Genomic DNA, 24,453 nt, shown 5'->3' with positions numbered 1-24,453 from the left:
CCAAGACCAGTAAGAAAGTTAGTGCGGCCACAGAACCAGACAACGACGGAAAAGAAGTGGAGCCAGCCTGGGAGGCCCCTGCCCGCCAGCTGGGAACTCCGTGTTCCGTTCACAGGCAATAGGGAGCCACTGACAGTGTTTGAGCAGAGGCATGACAGACCTCACCCTGGTCCAGAAGCTGTGTGCTGGAGGAGGGGGGGGGGGAGGAGCCCGCCAGCTCCGCCAACACAGCGTCCTCCGGGAGGCCGGACGCACACCTGCCATGGGCACACACAGGAGAAGCTCCCTTCTCTCTGCAGGAGGACACTGGATTCTCCAAGGAGCAGCCTGAGTGCCCAGCCATGCAATTAAATGCACGGGCGCCTGGGAATGGATTAAAGTGAAAATCGTAAATCAATACCATGTCTTTCACTAAACAATCTGGCTACTCACTCCCCACTGGCCCCTTAGTGGGGTACAGTTGTTTAAAGGCAGCCAAACTCTTACTTAAATTAAGTGTCATCCCTGCTAAATGAAAACCACATGAGCAAGCCAACAACGACATCTAATCAGGGTTGGAAAAAAGGAGCAGAGGGAAGGGCAGGCTGGGGCGGAAGACGGCAGGTGCCGGGAGAAGAGTCCAGTCAGGGCTCGGATCGGTAGGGTCGGTGCTGAGGAAAGGCGGAGGGCTGCCCAGCACCCATCCGAGGAAGGCCTCATCTGTTAGCAGCACCTGGCATCCTGCTGGTCGGCATCCCACGCTCTTTCAGAAATCCCAGTCAGGAGAATCCAACTTTTTATTGTGACCTCAAAGTCCAAAGCTGAGAAGACTGCCCAGCCCAGCTCCCCAGGCAGGACAGAACCTTGGAGTCTGAGCCTCCCACCATGCAGACAGCCCGACCCAAAGCTGGCCTGGTTTCGGCACTCACACCTGAACCGAGCCAGACTGGATTCCAATCCCTCATGACCTCTGCCGCTTGTTCAATAAGGAATGGCAGCTTTCTACACCATCCAGAGAAGACAAGTTTCTGGAGGCTCAGAGCCTCCCTTCCATTCGGTTATCTTTACCAGGACCTCACCTTGGTGTTTCAGTGAACGAAGGAAGGAAAGGAAGGAGAGGGAAGGAGAGACAAACCAACCCGTGTGCCCACAAGCCTCAGCATGACGACATCTCCCCCACCAACCGCCCGTGCATTTCTAGACCTTCGCTCTTCCAAGCGAGCAGGCAGCCTCCACGGGGACCTTGCCGCCCCACTCTCTCTCTGAGCGGCCTGATCCTGTTAATGAGCTGTTTCCACAGCTGTGCCAGCTGAGGACCGAGAACCAGGGAAGAACAGGTTGGTTTGGAAGCCATACCCGAGCAAACTGGCTCAACCAGCAGCTCCAGGGAAGCAGAGACAGATGGGTCCGGTATCAGCAGGACGGAGCAAATGCAGACTACCGCCAACTCTGTGCAGGGAGAGGCCTGGTGGGGAGGTCAAGGCCACACTCTGTGCTAACACATGATGTCCACCTACAGACAGGGATCCTTAGAGGGAGTACCTAGTGGGAATGTCGGTCCGCCTCAGAGCAGCAGCATAGCAGTGAGGAGCCCAGGTTCCAGAGCCAGATTCCTGGCCATTTATGGACTGCATGACCTTGGGCAAGTGACTGAGCTCCTCTTCATAAAGAGGCACCACAGGCCAAGTGCTTAGAACAGCACCTGTTACCTAACAACTAACGAGTGCGAGGGTCGACTTGCTGTCATTGGTATACTCGACCTAGGCTCTTGCTTCTTACGTGTCTGATGTTGGGGGTACCCATGTACCTAGAAGAAATGAAACCATTCCCTCCCTGTTCTTTCCTGGTTTTTCCATGAAGTAGCTTTTGGGCCATGCCTCTAAAGAATGAAGGGAGCACCTGGGTGGCTCCATTGGTTAAGTATCGACTGTTGATTTCGGCTCAGTCATGATCTAGGGGTTGTGAGATTGAGCCCTGCGTCACCCTCCGTGCTCAGCATGGAGTCTGCTTGAGATGCTCTCTCTCCTTCTCCCTCTGCCCCTCCCCCTGCTTGTGCATGCATACACTCTCTCTAAAATAAATAAATCTTAAAAAAAAAAAAAGAATTAAGGCACCAAATCAAGTTTTAAAATATGAACAACGAACATACACCCAGAACTACTCGAACTGCCTTCTCTTCCAGCTCCTCCTAGGCCAGGATAAACAGAAATCCACTTCGCAGAAGAAAGCCCGGATGTGCGCGCCACCGACTGAACAAGCCCCGCGGTGAGGAGACCATTAACAGCGGCAAGAAAGAATGCCCCATCTCCTCAAGAGGGTTAGTGGTGGAGGAAATTGCTAATATCACACTAACAAGGGTGATTCCTACCCGTTAGCAGGATTGAGCTCACTGCGGGGAAGTGATCTGTCATTCCCACAGCCGACTGCCACGCGGTGAGACGCGTCTCCACAGAGACGGAGGACAGGGCAGCGGGAGCAGAGGGACAGGAACAGCAGCTGCCCCGCTATTTTTCACACCACTGAAAAGCCAGAGCACTGGGTGCCATACAGAACAGGCAGCCACGGCAGGTTTTCCACCCAGGCCTGGCGATGGGAGCACCGACTCCGCCTAGGGCGGCCGCACCAGGTAGGATTGTGTACTGGCCAGGGGCCCACGCTGCTGATCTCGCTGCCTTCGGGGTCCGACAACCGCCTCTCTGCGCGTGCACCTGACAGTTTACAAAGCCTTCCGTGTGATGTGTCCTGTAACCTGCAGGAAACAGCTACGAGGCAGACTTGCAAAGATACCCCTCACTTTCCAAGGGGGAGCCTGAGGTTCAGAGAAATTAACTTGCCTGAAGTCCCAGCAGTGAAGCAGGAAACACTCTGAGGGCTCCTGCCTCCAAGTCCAGAACAGCTCGTGGGTATGGCTGGACAAGGCTTCTGTCCAGTCGCATCCACAGCAGGGACAGAAAGGAGACTCCCACAACTACTGTATCACCCTGGTCACAGGCCAGGGAGGCAGTGCTACGGACCAGACACCTGTCCCTGCCTTTCATTCCCACAGCGAGACATTGCTCCTGTTTTCCCAAAGAACAAGTTGAGAAATTCACCCCTTGGCTCTCAGGAGGAGGATCACAGTCCGTGCCCTCAGGGAGACAAATACATCACGGTAAATGCAGAGACGGAGGTCTCTATAGAAGGGAGGAATGCTCCAACTGTCTTGTGGGAGGTAAGCAGAAATTCTGCTGAGTCCTGATCAGACAGACTCCAGCCCTTTTGGGAAGGGGGTGCTTCCCAGACCGGGGGTGGGGGCAGGGAGTAGGAGCAGAGGCCCCAACGGGACCATCACCACAGCCTGAGGTTCCCGGCAGAACCCCGTGTGTCTCGCAGACTTCAGCCCGCAGGTGATGCACCATCACCAAATGGTTTCAGGCAGGACAATTCCCGCAGACTCGCCTGTAGTCAGAAGAGCCGGGCAGCTGTGCAGCGGGTGGGGAGGGTGCGGTCAAGCCTGGGGCTGAGCCACAGTGTGGAGGGCTACTGCAACGGTCTATGCGGTAACAGGACATGGCCCTCCTCCCCAGCCAGGTAGGGGTTCACAGGAGACACACGTTTGAGTAATATTTGAGAGGCCCAATCAGTAAAGGTGACTGATGTGGGGGCAGTAAGGTGACCCTGAGGTTTCTGGCTTCCATTCCTGCATGGATAAGATGCCCGCAATGAGATAAGCAAACGTGAGGAGAAAAAAGACTCAGGGGAGAGAGTTCACAGCAAAGAGAAGAGACTGTGGAAATGATGAATTCCGTTTTGGACATACTGAATTAAAGGCGCCTTTGGGACATCCAAATGGGCGTGTCACACAGGATGTACGGGTCTCAAACTCTAAAGAGAAGTTTATAAAAATCAAATGATGGCCTTACTTACACCCAGCACTGTACACCGTCTGGCAGGGCTCCCAGACCGGAGAAAGGCACCGTCAGGGGCACAGAGGACGCTGCCCGGACTGACATTTAGTAACACGGAGCCCGGCAGCATGTTCTCGGAGGACGTCTGAGCCAGGAGTAAGCGGGCTGCAGTCCCGTGATGGTTCTGACACCACAACCATACCAGGTTCAAGCTCTGGACGGAGTCCCAATTTCCCCCGCCTGTGACTCAGGGAGAGTGAGTCACCCTCTCTGGGCCTCTGTTTCCTCATCTGTAAAATGGAACGATGACCATGCCTATGCCACGTAGTTGTAGTGAGGATCAAGTCACATAAGACTTGTGAAGCCCCTAGCCAGAGCCTGACACCGTGACACAGCTCACAGCACAATCTCTATTCAAATTTGCTCATTACTGATGAGGACAACAACAATGTCATTAGTTCGAGTGAGTCATTTCTTTTTTTTAAAGATTTTATGTATTTATTCGACAGAGATAGAGACAGCCAGCGAGAGAGGGAACACAAGCAGGGGGAGTGGGAGAGGAAGAAGCTCCTCCGCTAGGAGCCTGATGTGGGGCTCGATCCCATAATGCTGGGATCACGCCCTGAGCTGAAGGCAGACGCTTAACCGCTGTGCCACCCAGGCGCCCCCGAGTGAGTCATTTCTGAGGACGCTTATCTGTAAAGCGGGGTAAGACTTGCTTTTTATGGGGTTCCTGGAGACTAAAATTAGAGGACAGTGGACGTCAACATGGACTTAACTATGAAGTAAGTACTCCTAAGGCCGGATCGGACCTTTCGGCAGGGGTCTGAGAGGTCTCCCCGCCAGCAGCTCAGGTCCTCCGTGAGCCGAGCTGCGGAGGCTGTGCTCCCCGGCTGTGCATCCCTGTCCTTGCATACGTGGCTCAGGACCCACAGAGGAAACAGCCGCGCGCTAAGGCCTGCGTGATGTGCTGAGTGCAAGACATCCAAGATGGCGTGCTACTCAATTAAAAGGAACAAAATCTGACATAGGTTACAATATGGATAGTCCTTGAAAACATCATTCTTAGTGAAATATGTCAGAAAAGGCAAATATTGTAGGAGATTCCACCTACAGGGGGATTCTGGAAAAGGCAAAATCGTAGAGACAGCAGGCAGGATAGAGGTTACCAGGCGCTGAGCGAAAAGCGGCGATTACTGTGTAGTGGGTACAGAGCTCAGGTTGGGGACATGAGAAGGTTTTGGATATAGATAGTGTTGATGGACACAGAATTGTGACCATATTTAAGGTTTTATTTGTAGAGAGAACAAGCAGGGGGAGCGACAGGCAGAGGGAGAAGCAGACTTGCCGCTGAGCAAGGAGCCCGACACAGGACTTGATTCAGGATCCTGGGATCATGACCTGAGCTGAAGGCAGACGCTTTACCAACTGGGCCACCCAGGCGTCCTGAGAATTGTGAACATATTTAATACCACTGAGCTGTGCACTTATAAATGGTTAAAATATAAGTATTATGGATATTTAAAAATCCACACAAGTCATCAACACAAGGAGTAGCTGCTCGGTTACTAACAGCAGAAACATGAACAAACGGGCCCCCAAAGGCCCACTGGTGTAGCAGCAAGGAAATGCGGTTCTTCCTGTCCTCCTGGTGTGATGGAGAAACACCGCCACGTCAGGCCTTAAGCGGGTCATGCAAGCATCTGGGGACTGGACTGGGCAATATTCAAATGCTCCCGTGGAAACACAATTACATTATGTCTTACTCTTGAGCATAAATGGCCATAATAAAGACAGCTTCTTTAAAAGCAGAAAGGTGTTTGGCTTTGATAATAACTGATTTTTATGAACTCTTCTGCTGAAGGATAATTCATTTAGCAGTTTTGCCCCAGTTTTAAACTCCTTCCCGAATCGCTCATCTTAGGACAGAACCAAAGCTTCTCGTGCAGTGAGACTTTTCAGTCCAGTAGAGATTCATGGGAAAGATAAACACATTTTCTCATGTGTGGTCAGGCATTCAGCAGGCACCAAGTGAACCGGATTCTCATGAAGTGTGATCTACCATCCCTACCTGGGACCCTTGAGCCTCCAGACACACTGAGCTTCTTGCTGTTCCTTGAACCCACAAAGCCCATTCCTGCCCCAGGACCTTTGCACTTACTGTCCCCTCTGTCTGGGTATCTTCCTTCAGATATTCACATGGTCCTCCCTCCCTCCCATATTCACATCTCTAGGGATTCAAAGATCACCATGACACAGAGGTCTTTTCCAAAAATCCGTATAAAATAGTACCCACCCCCTACCTCCTGACACTATCCTATTCTCCGCTCTGCATTCCTGCAGAGAATTCACATGTGATACAGTATGTTAATGGTCTCCTCCCCTACCTCCAATCCCAACCACCAGAACAGAAGCTCTAGGCAGACAAGGACTTTGTTTTGTAGACTGCTGTATCCCCAGGGCCTAAAATAATACTGGCTCATAAAAGGAGTCGATATATTTTTTTTAAAAAAACGAGTACAGGAAAAAAACGAGGTTCTGCTCTCAGCACACCATTCTTCATACTGATGAGAATGCCTCGCCCTAGTTCCCCTAAGAAAGCAATGATTTGTTCTTCCTTCGGCTGAGAAGACGGCTGTAACCTCCGCATCACACGCTGCTCAAGCCACGTCACGTGTTTTCCAAAGTTCAATAAAGTCTGGCCCCGTTTTAAAGAAAAGAAAAAAAATGCTTTCGCAAACACTCAGCATTTGAACGAATACATGATATGTGCTGTAGTCACACTACGGAACATTATCCGGGAATAAAAAGAAATGAAGTGCTGATACACGCCACAACGTAAATGCAGCTTGTAAACGGGACGCTAAGTCAAAGAAGCCAACGTCAGAGGCCGTGCGTCGTAGGATGCCGTTTCTAGGAAATGTCCAGAACAGACAAAGCCATAAAGACAGAAAGTAGATTAGTGGTTGCCTAGGGCTGGGGGCCTCAGGGGAGAGCTTGAGAGGGGCTGGCTAAGGAGTGTAATTTCTTTTTGGGGTGATGAAAATGCTCTAAACTCGACTGTGCGGATGGTTGCTCAACACTGGGAACAGACCAAACGCCGATGAATGATGTCCCTGAAACAGGTGAATTGCAGGGTATGTGAATTAAGTGTCCATAAAGTCTCTACCAAAACGAGCTCCGACAAATCACGTTTGTCGCAACATCAGTGCACACGTGCGGCCTAAAACTAGGAAGAACGTACTCACGCATCCAGGTCTGATACAAATTTCTAAATTAAACACAATTATATGCCCAATCAATTCAAAGGAAAGCTGTTCGTGTCAGAGAAGTTTTGTTTTGTTTTTTTAGATTTATTTATTTGACAGAGAGACAGCCAGCCAGCGAGAGAGGGAACACAAGCAGGGGGAGTGGGAGAGGAAGAAGCAGGCTCGCAGCAGAGCAGGAAGCCTGATGTGGGGCTCCATCCCAGGACGCTGGGATCATGCCCTGAGCCGAAGGCAGACGCTTAACAACTGTTTGTTATTTCAATGAAATCCTATCACTGGCCACCTTGCCCAAGTTCTCTTAACTGTGGCGCTCACAAACTCAGGGTGATACTCCGCATTGCGACAACCAGGATGGCCCGGGTGCCAACACGTCAGTAGAGCTGCTGGAAGCAACCAGAACAGGCACCGGTCCCAGCAGCCATGAACAACCCCCCTGCCCCTGCCCCTGCCCCCCGGGAGCACGCTGTGCACCCCTCCCTCGGCCCCACGCTCCACCCACCAAACCCACTTTCTGCTGCTTCCCTCTGTCCAAACTGCTGCACGGTCTTCCAGTCACCTGCCCCTCCTCTCATGGGAATTCGTTACAGACGGAAGATGAACTTTTCTTTCTCTACGGTGCGTGACAATCACGGATGAAGTGCTTGGTGCCAACACCGGCAGACAAACACCACTAGGGATGGTGAATCAGTTCACGGCACGGGGCAGAGGGCGGCCCTCCGACAACCCGGAACAGGCTTAGGTGACTTTACCAGGATCAAATGAAAACACTGAATTTTAAAATTCTTCCAGAGGATTCTCAGACCCTGGAGAACATGCTTATAGATGCCAAGAGTGCCACGGAACCCCTTCTGAGAAGCCCTCATCTACAGAGGAAGGAAAAAAGTAACTGATACACAAAGCTGATGGGTCTTTAATAGCAAACCTTGCCTGGCTGCCTGTGTGTGTCCAGCAGCCAACCTGCAGGGTTTTCTGACCCCACTGTCCCTGCCTGATACACACTAGTTCAGAAGGAGGGGAAGGGGGCGCCTGGCTGGTGCAGTTGGTTGAGCATCTGACTCTTGATTTCGCTCAGGTCATGTTCTCAGGGTCCTGGGATCAAGGCCTAGGCTGGGCTCTGCACTCGGTGGGGAGTCTGCTGGAGATTCTCTCTCTCCCTCTCCTGCTGCCCCTCCCCCCACCTCTCTAAAATAAATAAATCTTTCAAAAAAAAAAAAAAGGAGGGGAAGGAACTATTATTTATGGAGCACAATCCACGCTGGGCTTTGCTCAGCGCTTTACAAGCACATATGTGAGTGCAAGATGCATCTGCCAGGACGACATCCCAGTTTCACTGATTATTAACAAAGGCCAGCGCGGTAAGAAACTTGTCCCGTCATTCAGGCGGCAAACAGAAGGACAGGATTTGAGCAGACGGTGTCCTGGCCCCACACTAGAGCACCTCAGTGAAGGGGTGGAATCTTTCCAATCTGGTACGAAAGCCCAACACTCTGATCCCATCGTAGGGGGCAGAACGGGGACACCCCCACCCCATGAGGTCCCCGACCTGATCTCCAAACCCTGCGAGTGTGTTACCCTTACAAGGCAAAGGGGGCTCCGCCCTGTCCTTCAAGTACAGGCTCTGAGATGGGGAGACAAACGTGGATCGTCAGGGGAGGACAGGAAGGAGAGGCCTGTGTACTGACAAGGGTCCCGGTGATGGGTAGGGGAAGGAAGGAGGGTCAGGGCAGCAGGGCCGGGACTGCTGGCTCGGAAGATGGCAGGGGTTCTGGGGCCCAGGAATTCAGGCAGCCTCTAGAAGCTGGGAAAGTAAGGGCACGGATTCTCTCCTAGGGCCTCAAGAAGGAAAGCAGCCCTGCCAACTCCTTGATTTAAGACCCATTTCAAATTTTTGACCTCCAGAACTTTCAGACAATAAACTTGAGTTGTGTTAGGCCCGTACATTTACAATAATTGGTTACGGCAGCCATGGGGAATCACAGGGCCATACTAAGGTAACGAGAGAGGGGTCCTGCGTTGCCACCTAAGCTGTTCTGAGGTAGACGTGCCAGCCCTGAACTTGAGAAGGAAAAGGAGTACTGACAAAGGAACACGTGATGCTGCGGGAAACCTCGCAGGGTGAGGGTTATGCACAGGGGGATGGGATGCCGTGGCTTACCGGCAGCAATGGGGAGGAAAGGCGGCAGGAACAGGAGGCCCTCGCAAGGGCTGACACTGCCCATATAGCCCGCCAGCCCACCCAGGACCGGATATTCTCTAAGACAGCATCCACGGCCATTTCACATTGGGGGTTTTCTCCCCTTAAGAAAAGGTTCTGGAAGAGTCAGCAATACCAGAAGGGAGTTGTGGGAGAAGGGAGGGCTTAGCCACTTCCCGGTCACCAGCCATTCTGTTCAAGGCCACCGACCCAAGCTCACGCCTGAGCAGCCACATTTGAGAAATCAAGTCACCACTAGACAGAAAACTCTGATTCCACACTGGACCCCCGTGAAAGCTGTTGACAGCGTGGCCGAGAGTTCATCCAGCCCACAGCCAGAGGAGCCTCAAAGGGAGACCAACCATCCCCAGTGCATCTGGACGCAAGCACACCTGCGGCTGCGGGTCCAGGCTGCACTAGCTTCCATGAGGCTGCGTCACGTTTCTACAGCAGGGATCCGTCCCTTGGTCTTTTCACAGCCAGAAATCTGGTCTTTGGCCACAAGGACAGCTGTCTGTCCCCTTTCCCTGCACCAAAGGCCCAGCAAGATGCCTCTCTCCTTCCCCACCTGAGGCTCCCCTTCTAGAAGCTACAGGTGGTTCCAAAGGTGGGGAAGTCACGGAACAGCAGGTGCCACACCGGAGCCCACAGCATTCCCCCTTCCCACCACCCCCCCACCAGAACCTCCCTGCATTTCACTGCCTAATGCTCACATGGTTATCATCGAAGATTAATTTTCTCAGTCAGTCAAGAGAAGTCTACTGAGCACAGGCTGTCATGCTGACAGCCTGCAAAGTCACTCAAGTGCTGCAAAGAGAGGGGTGAGGTGCCCAAGAACACAGGGAGGGACAAAATGACCTGGGGGGGGGCCTCCCCAAGGAAGTGAGGTTCGCACTGAAATCTGTAAGACAACACTGGCCATTAAAAGGACTTACATGATGCCGCACGGTGTCTCTTGGGGTATTTATCCGCATTTACAAAATGCTTTGAAACCCAAAGGAAGGTATAAAAATGATACAGATGAATATAAATAGCCCTTTATGGCTTACAAAGTATCTTTTCATGCATTATCCTGGATTTGACAACAGCACCAGCGAGACATGAAGTATCATCCTCTCCCTCTTATAAACGAGGAAGCGGAGATTAACGGTTACACCTTGTATCAAGAAGACTCACACCCCAACTCTCATTAGTCGTCACAGAGAGCTCTAACTGCACAGTGCGCTTTCCCAGGGAAGCTAGAAAGGGCAGGCACAGGGACTGGCGATCACGCTGGGAACAAAAGACATGCAAATCATAGCAAATATTTGCCTGCTACATTCCCCTCCACACACAGCAGGCACGGCAGTGCAAAGCCAGCATGCCGGACCCACCCTTCCTCCCCTTCCACCAGAAACCTTCAAGCAAGCAGCCCCAGTTCGAACCAAAGCAACCCTGGGCTCACACAGAACTTCTCTCGACTCTGTTGACGGTTCCCAAACTGCACAGCTGGGGGAGGGTGGTCCGTATCCCCTCCTCTCTCCTCTCCTTCCAGCTGGCACCTGCTTGGACACCGGGATCATTGGTAGACAACAAGCAGGACAATCATCCAGTGCTTCTGGGGAGCATAAGCTTCCCTCCTGCCTGGGCTGCTCCAGGGATCAGAGGGTAACATGCGAATCCCCACACCAGGCAGCGGGCAGGGTGGGGAAAGGACCAGGGCCAGAATCAGAAGGCCTGCTGGGTTGGTCTGGGCTCCCCCACTTGCTTCTCCTCCCTCGCAGACCACAAGCAAGGCAGGTGGGATTGATAGAACAGGCCCCGATAGATGTCCACATGCTAACTCCTGGACCCTGGGACTGTTAGCATACGTGGCAAAAAGGACTTTACAGATGTAAGAATCACAAGATAGGAAGATTATCCTGGACAATGCAGGGGGCCCAGCGTCATCACAAGGGCCCTTGTAAGAGGGAGGCAGGAGGGTCAGAGTCAGAGGAGAGGGTGTGGAGATGGAAGCAGAGGTCAGTGATGAGAACACAAGACAAGCACCGTGGGCTTCCTCTGGAAGCCAGAAAAGGCAAGGAACAGATTCCTGGAGCCTCCAGAAGTAACAGAGCCCGGTGAGACTTCTCAGTCTAGCCCCCATGACGCATTTCAAATTTCTGACCTCCAGGACCATAAGCTAATGAGTCTGTGTGGTTTTAAACCAGTAAGTTTGTGGTGATTTGTTACGGAAGCAATAGCAAGGCCTCCCTGTTTCCCCAAACTGGGCTAGATCTCCAGTTACACACTTCCTAACTTCTTGCCCCTCGCCTAATAACCTAGAGAGTTATTCGTGTGCTTGTCTCGTCCATGGCCAAATACCAGCACCTAACAGAATATTCGGATGTTAGCAAAGCTCAAGAAATAGCTGCAGAATGGAGGAATGAACGGATGCACGTACGTCACGCTGGTAGACACTGAGCCAGGTGTCCCCGTCCTCCTCGTCTGCCCCATCTGCCTACTTCTCACACAGGAGAGCAACCAGGAACACATAGGACGATCAAATATATGCGAAAGCAGGATTAAGTTGTAAATGGAGGAGTTCTAAATAACGCTCGAGTGAAAGAGCAAAAGGAAGCACTGAACACCCTTCCCCAACAAAGTGGGGCTGGCTCTCCTGCTCCTCGAGTCTTCCTCTGCCACCTGCCGGGTCTCAGGCGCTCATTAAACACCCTGCCCCAGAAGCAGGCCAACCCTGCCCACCAGGAGCCTAACCTAGGGCTGTATGCCCAGGCAGAGGGACACCAGGGGACCAGGGCAGGCTGGAAGGGGCTCTACTTGGGGAGCAGCAGAGAAGCAGAAGGTGAAAGGTTACACTCAGGAGAGATCTTCTAAGAAGTCCTGATGACTCACTCCACGTAGGTGCCACTTCGTACCAAGAACGGCGTGACACTGAAGTTACAGACATTCACAACCCCAAACCCAGTCCTCAGAAGTACAAGGAACCCCCCATGCCCTGGCAAGGGGCAGTTCGGCCAGCAAGCCTCGGTGACAGCAGGTAGCCTGGCAATCCACCGTGAATGCTCTGCTTCCTGACCCCCCCCCCCATGCTTAGTGCTTCCCACCCCAACAGATCCTTTCCAGAAAAGGAAGCCCATCTATTTAAAGATCCAGCATCAAGAAGGCACGCATTACTAAAATTAAAAAAAAAAAAAATCTTGAAATCCTTGTGTACCATGGGTGAGAATTTTAAATGATACAACCATTATGGAAGACAATACAAAACATTAAAAATAGAATTGTCATATAATTCGGCCATCCCACATCTGGGTATAGAGCCAAAAGAATTCAAAGCAGGATCTCAAAGAGATATTTGCACATCCATGTTCACTGCAGCATTATTCATAAAAGCCAAAAGGGAGAAGAGACCCAAGTGCCCATCAACAGATGAATGAATAAAGAAAATGTGTTAATTATACACATACAATTGACTACTACACAGTCTCATAAAGGAAGGAAATCCTGTCACATGCCACAGCAGAGATGAACCTCAAGGATATTATGCTAAATGAATTAAGCCAGTCACAAAATGACAAATACAGTAGGATTCCATTTATGAGGTATCTAAGCAGCCAAAATCATAGAAACCAGAGTATAAAGGTGGTTGCCAAGGGCTGGGGGAAGAGGGAAAGAGAACTGGTGCTTCATACAGAGTTTGTTATGCAAGAGGAAGAAGTTTTAAAAAGATCCGTGGCACTATGTGAACACCAGCACTGAACTCCACGTTTAAAAATGGTCACATTTAATGTGTTTTTTAAACATTTTAAAAATCTTGAAAGTACATTATAAAGGGAAAAAGAAAAAAAAATACCCAAAACAGGGAACATAAATTTTAAAAGAAAATCTATACAGCCAGAGAACAAATGAGAAATAGACTGGGGGGTGGGGCAGCAGGGGGAGGGGAGGGAGGAAGATGAAGAACACAGGTCAAATCAACACAGACGGGGCATCTGCGTGGCTCAGTTGGTTAAGCGTCTGCCTTCAGCTCAGGTCATGATCCCAGCAACTTGGGCTCCAGCCCCACATCGGGCTCCCTGCTCAGCAGGGAGTCTGCTTCTCCCTCTCCCTCTGCCCCTTACCCCGTTCATGCTTCCTCTCTCTCTCTCTCTCAATAAATAAATAAAATCTTTAAAAACAACAACAAATCAACAAAATCCACATATTCAGTGCAGAGTCCACACCACAGTGGGGAACTGAGGAAGGAAGAAGGGCCAATACACCTGCTGTGGCCCCGGCCCTGAGGATGAACGTGGCCCCCCTCAGGCCAGTCACTTCTTCTGTGGGCTTCCTTCTCTCTGCACAGCACCGGAGAGATTGGGGAGACTGGCACATAAAGGGCTCGGCAAGGCCCCCAGATGTAAGACACCGTGATCCTTGTCACAGCAGCTTCTCGGAGGTCCAGCCCTCTGTGCTGGCCACGCTGGGAGGCCTGCATCTTCGAATCTGCAAGAGCATCCAGCCACCCAATCCCCAAACTGTCCTGCCCAACGTTGGCCTGGCACCAGGCCACATACAAAGAAAGTCAGGAACAGTCCTTTACACAGAAATCCCAGGCCTTGGTTCTTGACGACTGTAATTACAGCCAAAACAGCTCTTGAAAGGGAGAGAGGCAAAGAAAACAGCAGCCTGGACCGAGCAGTGAATTGGGGGTTTCGGAGTAAAACACACACCCAGAGCACTTGCTGTTATGGCGGCCCGTCTAAACAAGGGCCCGGCCAGCCAGACCAAGCAGCTTTCTGGCCAATGTATTTCTCCCTCTAATTTAATGAGCCGCTTGCTCATTAAGCACTGGAAGCAGGTCACAGGGACGGGAGCTCCTGGTGCAGGACCACGCGGGCTAACAGGTGACGAGGGCAGGGGAGATGGGGCCGCTCCAGCCCCGCAGGCCCCTAGCTCCCAGGGCATGACCGGTCCTGCCGGACACCCCAGCCCTCCACAGCTTTGAGGAAAGGTTTGCCGCACAGGTAAGCTCTGTTCCTTCTACAAAGCGGTGCTTCTGCCTGCACTCCCTCACTGGGGAAGTTCCATGTCCCAACCCTTTGGTTCACCAACTGGGCCCACATCACCCACATCGGCGTCAAAGAGCCGGGTCCCAGAGGGGGCAGCGCCGCGCTGGGTGGGACCTAGAACCACTTACTTAGCCTCCCCGCCTCCTCACCTACAAAACGTGACACTATCCTCACCTCGTCTAGAGCAGTTGCAAATAACAGATAATAAATTATTTTCTACACTAAAAGGCCAACTGAAGTACCTGACACGTAGTATCACTCCTGACAGCTAATATTAACAGAGATATGACTCTAATTATGATAAGGGTATTAATGACAATGTATTTCCTGTGTCTTAGTCAAATATGAAGAAAAGAGGGACGTTTCTGGTGAAACCCCAAGGACAGGCCAGCCCCAGGTCCAGCCCCTTATAGCTGCAACAGTGCCAAGCTTGGTGAGAGCAGGTGGCCATCCCAGCCACGGGAAGCCCCACCCAACACCCCCCTGTCAAGGCCGCTGTGCTCTCTATCTGAGCGGGAAGGCGAAGAAAGAAAAGAGGAGAGGCCTGGGATACACTGAAAGGCAAGCCTGAAGCCACTGGGACGAAGGATCTCACGTAGGCTCTTGAGACCAAGTGGGGTACTGCACTCAGGCCACATGCCCACCACTTCCTAGACCCGGGGACCCCTCACAACCCCTCCGAGCTCCAGTTTAATCTCAAAAATGAGGGTAACAAGACCCCCCCACACACTCCACAGCTTGCTGTGACCACTGAACGAACCCATGTGTAAGGGCTTTGAAGCAACTCCCACATCCATGAAAAATGGCATTTTTTTTTAATCATTTCGACAAATTCAACTTAAAAAATGCTTAAGGACTGGGAGGATCAAGGCAGTGAAAAAGTTACTTTAGTTGGTTTTTTTGTTTTGTTTTGAAGTGGGCTCCACACCCAGCATGGAGCCCAATGCAGGGCTTGAACTCATGACCCTGAGATCAAGACCTGAGCTAAGATCAAGAGTCAGACGCCTAACTGACTGAGCTACCCAGCCACCCCGAAAAAGTTATTTTAATAAGCTAATGGACTGCTCAGAGAAACAGGAGCAAACATACTAATTTTCTTCCCCAAACTGCTGACACTGAACTGAGGTTTCTGTGGATGGGATGAATTGGCTGGAAATAAAATTGGCAAAAAGCCAACTGAAGCTCCCAACATCTGCTATAGTTTCTCCATTTAGGTAGAAATGGCTACACCCAGGATGACCAATCCAGCCACCTCCAACACCCATTCTCTCCAAAAAGTCCGGCAAATTCCATTCGACCAATCCCAAACCTACCTTCGAAATGTACAATTTTAAAGCAGCTTCTATTTCAATGCAGACCACACAGACAAATTCCTTCACTGTGATCAGAAGACAACTTAATTCTTGTTCAATCCCTGCTCTGTGTATCAAAGTCAGAAAGCAACAGGCTGAAATGTTTACTAGACTCTGCTAAAAGATCCCCAAAATGCTAGACAGAGGAGAACGTACACACTTTCAGAGCCTAAAGCAATGGACCATGGAAATTTTGCCTGAAATTCCACATTTGTTCTTAAAAATACAAGTCAACCTTCTTATATACCACAGTAAATTGCTTTACTTTTTTAATGTTTTGAGTCAATTAGCAACTAATTCTCAAACATTTTCCCTAAAATCTGAATAAACAAAGATCCTTCACCATTCTCGCTCACTCCCCGGCAGACCGCACATGTCCTCAAGCTACGTGCATCTCCGTTTCAGAAGCAACAGGCCAGGAAAGGGGGGAGCAGAGTGTCCCTCCAGCCATCACATCCACCTTAACCTTAGCCTTTAATCAAGATCAATCACCCAACTCAGAACAGCTTCCCTGGAGACTACACGGAGCAGGGTTTGGGGTTTGCCGTGGGTGCAGCCATCCACGCCGGTACCCCCAGCACCATCCAAAGGGCCAACAGAGAAGATGCTGGGGTCTGACTCCGCACAGCCCCCTCTCCAGCCACTCACCCGGATCCGGCGCATGGCAGCCACGATCTCCACTCTGCTGTTGGGCCTCGGCACATCCAGGCTTCCGACGTACTGCAGGGAGGAAGCAAGCACTCGGTGAGAAGAGGGCGGCGAGGGTGTCGGCTCACAGAATGTTAGCAGAAGGAGGACATCCAGTTAAGCTCCCTCTTTTGCAGAGGAGGAAAGAGCCAAAGGGGCGTCTTGTTCGGGGACGACTTCTAACTTTATTTAAAAAACAACTAAACAAGAGACCACTGCTTCCTCTTCCATCTGGCTCTTGATCAGAAACTCAGCGGAGCCCGGCACTCCACTGAGCACGCTCCTGAATCCGAAAGACTTGGGCGTGCTCAATCCCCCACTGCTGTCTTTGGGGCAGGATACTTTGCCTTTGTCTCTTTGGTTAAATGGGATTTCGGGAAAGATCAAATGAGAGAAGGCATAAATCTCTTACACAAAGATGCTTTGTTTATATTACAGCATCCTGCCCCCCCAAAAGGAATATATGTTGGTTTGTTTTTGTTTTTTTCAATTAATGGCATTTCAGTGAGCTAGCCCTGGATATTATAGAGACCTCATACACTTGACTAAGCTCCTAACTGGAGGAAAGGAACACACTATTTTTAAAATATACTCTTCTAAAAAAAATTTTAATCTCCTAAAACTTTTGAGTTATTTTTAAAACCAAATGACATTCAGGTCAATGTTTAATATACAGATACTTCCTCATAGTACACTATTCAAATAAAGCAGAAATACACAGAGCAAAAGAATAAAGTTCCCCCCCTTGATAGTTTGACACCTCTTACCGTGCACTGATGGACACATACATTCACAGACACAAAGGAATTTATTATACGTAAAAAACATTTCACTCTTCACATTGTTCTGCATGTTGGGTTTGTTTTTGGTTACTCTAAATACAATTTGGGCATTTTGCTCTGCCAATGCATATACGTTGGCACATGACCTGTGATGGCTCCCCTGACAGACACCTACCCTCTGTCACGAGTAACAACACTGCTTCCATGACCCCATCATCTACAGAGCTCGGAGCTCATCCAAGGAGCTCTGTAGGTTGGACTTCTACAAGTAGGATTGCAAGATCAGAAGTACAGAAATATCTTGGGGCGCCTGGGTGGGGCGCTTGGCTCAGGGCGTGATCCCGGTGTTCTGGGATCGAGCCCCACATCAGGCTCCTCCACTATGAGCCTGCTTCTTCCTCTCCCACTCCCCCTGCTGTGTTCCCTCTCTCGCTGGCTGTCTCTATCTCTGTTAAATAAATAAAATCTTTAAAAAAAAAAAAAAAAGAAGTACAGAAATATCTTGAGATCATTCCTTAGTAGGATGAAACAAGAAAAGAGGAGGGACATCTTTTAAGCACATACGATATCAGTTCTCCATATACACCATCCCGTTCCATACTGACCTACTGGGTCTGCCTTCCCTTTTTACATTCGGATTACATAAAATAGCCTGGGGGATGTCCTAGAAATTAACAGCCCCAAAATAACTTAAAAGTCTACCTAAGCAAAGACTGCATTCATAAAAGATAAGAGGACAGTCAGCCCGTATTTCCTATGGTTACAGGAAGAGAAAGTTCTTTCTGAAATTTGGAGCTAAGGCTAGCCCCAGTACGGAAGGTTCCAAAAGCTAAATACTGCAAAGGATTTCCCCCAGGGAGTGATCCATTCCGTGCTCATACCCTGAGGCACAACCCCAGCAGCCAGGGGTAAGCCGTGAGCATGCTGCCGTCTGGGCCCAAGGCCAACAGCCCCGCCACAGCATGCAGGAGCAGCGTACCTGTGGAAAAAGCACCTGGCAACTCGCTCAGGTACATGAAGCCCCCTGGATCGAAGAGTGTGGTTGGATTTAAACACGGTTGGGGGTTCTCCCCTCTGAGTTCTGCTGGGGCCCTGCGGCATCATTCAGCATGTCTGTGACCGACACATTCCAGAACGACACGAGGCCTGGGGTTGTGACTGCCCAACTTCCCAGGAGCTCCGGCAGTTTCTATAGGGTCCCGGGTCCTGCACACCTGGAGGCTCCTGCCCTGAACTCCAAGCACTCAGACCTTCAGGGGCTCATGTTCCCTCAGTCGTCATGTGAGAGCCAGGACCTCAAGACCTAGCAAGGTCACTCGTTACAGGTGAGCCTGGACCGTCCCCCGACACTGACCCCTGCCACAGCAGGAGGGCCTGCTGCCCAGTGAGATCCACTCCGGAGCCGGAACACAAATGCCCAGAGGGGACCTATCCCCACCCTGCTACCTCCACCCAGCAGATCTCTCCCCCTGCAGAAAGGAGGCTGCTGGGCAGAGAACCCCAAAGCAGTCAGGAAACATGAGGTGCAGAGAGGAGGAGAGAAAGGAGAGGTGGCTTTCTGGCTTTGGACAGGTTTCCTTAAAAGGTGCTCACACGAGAACACCCAAACTCTCCACCTGTTAGGGCCTCCTCCACTCCATCCGCCACCCCCCATGCTGGTACGTGTGTTCGCACACACCCTACACCTTCACACGCACATGGCTCACACACTACACATGCCACATGCACACAGACCCCACACACACACTCCTCTCACACCCACATGGTCAGCGCACATACTCAGAGCTTAAGTCCATGCACACCATGCACGCCCACACTGGACTGCCTTTCTTCCCAACCGTGAAGCCCTAAATCTGCCTTTCTGAGAATCCGTCCGGAGCAGGCAACCCACATCAGATGCCCTCAGGGTCAAACAGATTAAAAGGAAACCTAAGCTACGGTTCAGGTCCACATCTAGTCAAAAGCTAGATAGTCACACTAACGACATGAGTCACAAAGCAGGAGCACAGTGCCAGGGGAGCAGGGGGAGGTCGGAAAGCCCTCTCCTCGGGGCAAAACCAGTCCAGAAAGTCAGTGCTGCCGTAGGGGCAAGTATGACCTCACAACCACCTGTGTCAAGCACAAAGCATGACCACCTCCACAACGGACTGCAGTCCATCGGGGTCTCGATCCTGAGAGAGTGAGTGCAGGACCCAGTCCGGGCCCAGACCCACCTGCTAGAGGCTGGTCCTTACAACCACTCAACTTCCATGGCCAAGCTTGCCATCATTTCTGGGGTGAGCGGGACAGGGGTTCCCCACACTACTTTGGGAATTTGGCTCCCAGGCCTTAATCCCATCCACCTGCCGAGCTAACAGCCTTTCAAGATCCCGGCTTCTGTCACCTCCTGCAGCGATCAGGCAAAATCCTGCCTTCGGCCAAAGGCTGACACACGGTGACAGGTTCTCGCTCAGAAACGGCATCCCCTTTCTCTGCCTCTCCTGCTGGACCCTGGGTGCCGAGGCTCCTATGACAACACAGGCAGGTCGGCTCCATGCCCAGGAATCAAATTGTTTCCAGAAAGGAAACTCGTGCTCTCTCCCTCCCCATCGCCCACACCGTGCTCCTCACCGGGGCTTCCTCATCTTGATTAACAGCCCCCAGAACATCCACGGGTCAGTCGTTCAAGCCTGAAAGCTGGGGGCCATCCTGCCACGAGCTTCCCCACTTCTCCCTCCCACAGTGCCACCACCTCATCCCACAAAACCCTTCCTTCTGACTTCATCCACACAGTGTCCCCTCACAGTTCTCTCCACTGTCCCCAGGGCCCCTCCAAACCCCTCCCCACGAGGCTGTCAGAGTGAGCATTCTCCAATGCAAACGCTCTTGCATCACCCCTAAGGATCCCACCCGCTTGCTGCCAACTGCTCTGAAGAGACCCATCAGAGCCCTCGGCGTGGCTCCCCCTGCCCGTGTGGCCTACACCGCACGGCTTCCTCTCACACCACCGGCCCCTTCGTCGTTGTGAAAGGCCTCTCTACATGTGCCCTTCCCTGTACATGGAACGCTCCTCTTCTGCCCTCTCTCTCTCCAGTCCTCCACCATCCATGGTCCTCAACACATGGCTGCATATAGGACTTCCTCATCACTGGTGAAACGCGACTACCTGACCGGAATCCTCCAAGGAGGAACATATTCACCCCCCGCGCTCCAAGGAGGGGCAGGAGAGGCCTGAGCCCTGGACTCTGACTGGTGTCCCAGCATCAGAGGCAGCGGCCAGCTTCCTCCCGTCAGCCAGCCCAGCCCGTGTGGTGCCCCCGCTGTGATTCCATAAACTCACCTGACTCTCATGCCGGCACCTGAGCTGGACCCAAGCCTCCTCTGGCAGCACACGCAATTCCTGGCTTACCCGGAGATGAAGTGCATCAGACCTTTCTGTCGGTGGATTCTGAGCCACCTGGCATTCTGTAAGGCTTCTGCAGGATTCTGTAGGAATCCCTGCTGCGGGGCATCTCATAGGGCTGCTATTCAGAACTACCACCGCAGAGCTTAAGGGGAGAATAAAGGAGTTTTAAAATATCCAGGCCTACTTCTTTTTCATCAGCATCAAGAAGAAGAAAAAAAAACAAAACTTGGAAGATGCAATTTGTAGCAGGTGATCAAGACACAAGATCACCTGTGTTCATTTTATCTGCGGCTTCATCTTTCAGATAAGCAGGAGGTAGCTGCAAATAAGGTTAAACCGAAGGACTTCGGGTATTTTTTGTAAGTTTCTCGACAACCTCAGCCTTGGTGTTAAATTAATACCTCCTGAAATTACTTTCGTTTTCTTGCTTCCACGTTCTGGAGATTAACTCCTAGAGACACTGATAAACTGCCCTGTGTGTAGGGTCTTCTGGCCCGTGAATCACAGCACTAAAAAGCAGCAAGACCTGGCAGCCACCCGTGGACTTGTTAGACATTCTGCCACCACCTTCTCCAGGAATTCCCTTTAATTTACAAGGTTTCTGTCAACTATTTCCAGAGACGTAAAAAAAAAAAAAAGAATCACACAAAACTGATATAGGAGTCAAAAATAAATGTATCAGATGATTCTGCCTCTGATAACGTTGGAGGAACTGTATCATGGGACTAGGCCTCCGACAAGCAATAAATATAAAGTCTGGATGAGATTAAAAAAAAAAAAAAAAGCTTTGCAGAGAACGTACAAGGAAGTGAACTGAAACACCAACTAGGATGTTAGTAACGACATATCAGTATTGACTCAGTCGTAACCAATGCACCGCCCTAATGCAAGATGCTGAGAGGGGAAACCATGTGTGTATGGGGGGTGGAGGGTGCGGAGGCAGTAAGGGGTATATGGGAACTCGGTCTTTGCCTCCCAATTGTTCTGTAACCCTAAAACATGAAGCCTGTTACTTGAAGTCATAAAAATAAGCTTGCAGGCACTGGAGAGAGACCGACAACAGGCAGGGCTTGGCAGGGAATCAGCTCTGAAAGGCGGCGACTCCCCCACACGAGGCTCGGTTTGTGTGGTTTGCACAGCTCCAGCTGGCTAGAGCTCGGTCCCAGAAGCCCAGATAGCCTGTGAGGTCAGGACACCAGAGATGGGACAGCCAGAGGAACCAGAGAATGGGGGGCAGAAATCGCCAACAGAAGGGGGTCCTCCAGGGTGACCCCCGAATCATGTCAACCCTAGCCAGACTCGTGGTTGACCTCCAAACGACACATTTGCATGGGAGATTCCAAGGAGCCCAGGAGAAGGTGGCAGCAGCCCACCCAGGAGTGGCAGATTTAGGACTTAGGACCAACCATCATGGAGAACACAAACGAACACTCTTCAGAGGACAATAGCAGAATCTTGTGTCAAAGGGCTGTTAAAGCCCTACTGACTGGCCAGCATGGGCAAGGCCACAGGGCCATGTTTTCCTGGGGGCAAAAGACAAGGGCCCCCATTAAGGGGTACAATGTAAAGGTCCCTAGATTCTGCCTTCCCAGCTCCAATCTTCTCTTTGAAAACCATGCAGTTAAACAGCCCCAGCCCATGGCAAACGCCACGTGACATTCAGGAGGAAGCCCTTCCTGTCAGAGAAGGGCAGTGAGGCCCAAAGCAGACAGCAGAACACAGAGGAAGGGCTAGGTCTCCCCAGCTCCTGACTTCCTTGCCTACATCTGGGCAGGTGCTCTCCTTTCGGGTCCAAATCCAGCCTGGCTTCTCTTCTGTCGCCCTGCCTACCTGCTCATATCCTCCCCCTCACCCCCCGGTTTCCTGGCCACACTGCGTCCTCCTCTCAAAAACATGCCCAAGCAGTCTGATACCCTGCTGGAATCTAGAAACCACCAGTGGGGGGCCCATCTGAACTAGTCCCTTAACCAATCCTGTCTTGATACTGTCTAAAAACCTAGAATCCGGGGCTGCTGGGTGGCTCAGTCGGTTAAGCACCTGCCTTGTCTGCTTTTGGCTCGGGTCATGATCTCTGGGTCCTGGGACCGAGCCCCATACTGGGCTCCCTGCTCATTGGAGAGTCTGCTTCTCCCTCTCCCTCTGCCCCTCTCCCCTGCCTCTCTCAAAATCTTTAAAAATTTAAGAAAAATAGAAACTTAGAATCATAGAACAGAGGACTTCAAATCCAAAAGGAACCTTAGGAAGCATGTCCAAGAAGACATCACAAAGAACAGTAAAAGAGGAGCATGTAAACGGTACTTAGAGGGGTATCCTGCCAGTCCTTCCTACACGTCCGTCACTATGACCCACCCAAGCCCTTTTTCCCATCCGCCCTTTGGTTTCCTTCCCGGCATTTTATGCGGTCTGCAGTTGCGGGGTGTGCCTCACCCCCACGGTCATCACCGGCCTCCCGCAGGAGAACGGGAGCTCCTGCAGGGCCAGCACCTTGCCCTCTCCGTCCCCATCTCCCCAGCCCTCAGAACAGGGCCCGGCAGAGTAGCACTCAAGTGCCTGCCGAGTGCAGGAGGGGGCGAGCGCAGCCCACGCCCGTTCGGGGAGCTGCCCAAGCCACAGACCTGGGGCCAAGCAGCCCACTCGGCCCGCTCCAGGCCGGCGCCACCGCTCCAACGGGAAAGTTCCTCCCCGCCTCCAAAACGGCTCTTGGTGCCCAGCTGAGCGTCCTGCTGAGCGGGATTATGAATGTGACCTGGGTGAAAGTTCTCGCCTCATTTAGCATCGAACAAAGCAGCATTAACTGCAGGCAGCGCGGCCCCAGATTCCAGGGCACACACTCAGCCAATGACCTTCTACCAACCGCTCTGGGGGAGGGGAGGAAAAACGTCGCCTCCGGGTGTCACGGCCCCACTTCTGCAGCCTGCTCTGTGCTCTCCAGGTGTGGAGGTGTGCGGGAGGGGCATGGGGACTTAGAAGTCCCCGTATGGACATTTACCAGTGTCCTCACCCCTGACAGCACCAAGGCAGAAGCCGCCTCAGGGCAGGTTCCCCAGCCCTCCTCTCCCTACACACACACACACCCAGAAAAGCTTCCTAAATGCTTGAAATGCAGCTGCACACCACGTCTTTACTTATTTGTAGTCTAAGAGGAAAGAGGCATTTATATTTCTTCCTCTCTCTCCCAGCCCATCCAAAAAAGGAAGTACTATTTGAGGGCCATCTGACGTGACTGTGTCACTATTGATCAGGGGCTCAGCGGGGGCCGATGAATGTGCCGGAGATCACAGCAGAATCCTTCCTGCTCCTCACATGAAGGGGCTGGGTGCAAAATCATTGTGGTGACTTGTCTTTATGCTAATGTCATACGCCCCTCCACAAGGGACAGAGGGTCGGACTGAACCATCCAGCGAGCCCACGGAGAGGCTCTTTGGGTTCTTTTAGTTCATTAGCAAAAGCTTGGATGCGTTGGCCCGATTATTTCGCTTTATTATGAGGATCTGAGGGATCTGGGCAAAGGGGCGAGAAAAAGCAGTAAGACAGAAAAAAATGTTCTGGTCTTTCAACTACCAGCTCCTGAATGAAAGCCTCAGCCCACATGAAAATCTGGCTCGCGTCACAGAGGCAGGCGAGTGGCAGAGGCCAGGAAGCACGTTCTGCCCTGTCCATGTGGGAGGCTTTCTTGGCCCCTGGCTTACTTCTCCTCTGGGGGGATAAAAAAGGACAAGGGGGACACGGTGACAGCAAAGCGAAACGCTGACCCAGGCTATGTGATAATTAAGTCACCACCTGTGAAACAACCAGGTAAACCAGGAATGGGAAGATGAACAAATACCACGGATCAGAGGAAAAGTCAGACCCCGAGGACAGAGCTGAAGTGGCCATAAAGGGCCATTT

General features: G+C 51.6%; 1 protein-coding gene across 3 annotated transcripts in view; it reads right to left on the bottom strand.

Moving 5' to 3' along the window:
- The window catches only part of C2H1orf226 (chromosome 2 C1orf226 homolog), a 267,134-nt gene that overhangs the window by 176,969 nt on the left and 65,712 nt on the right, over window positions 1–24,453 (bottom strand). For 2 of the 3 annotated variants that reach the window (XM_045809706.2, XM_045809708.2), the window contains exon 2: window positions 16,360–16,431. The exons of the other annotated variant lie outside the window; for it this stretch is intronic. In XM_045809706.2, coding sequence (XP_045665662.2) covers window positions 16,360–16,431 — 72 coding nt within the window. The remainder of the gene's footprint in view (window positions 1–16,359; window positions 16,432–24,453) is intronic. 3 annotated transcript variants of the gene reach the window in all.

The sequence above is a fragment of the Ursus americanus genome, chromosome 2 (assembly GCF_024610735.1).
Source record: "Ursus americanus isolate L20-20 chromosome 2, mUrsAme1.1.p, whole genome shotgun sequence".
Taxonomy (NCBI): Eukaryota; Metazoa; Chordata; class Mammalia; order Carnivora; family Ursidae; genus Ursus; species Ursus americanus.
This window is presented reverse-complemented; position numbering and strand designations above follow the sequence as displayed.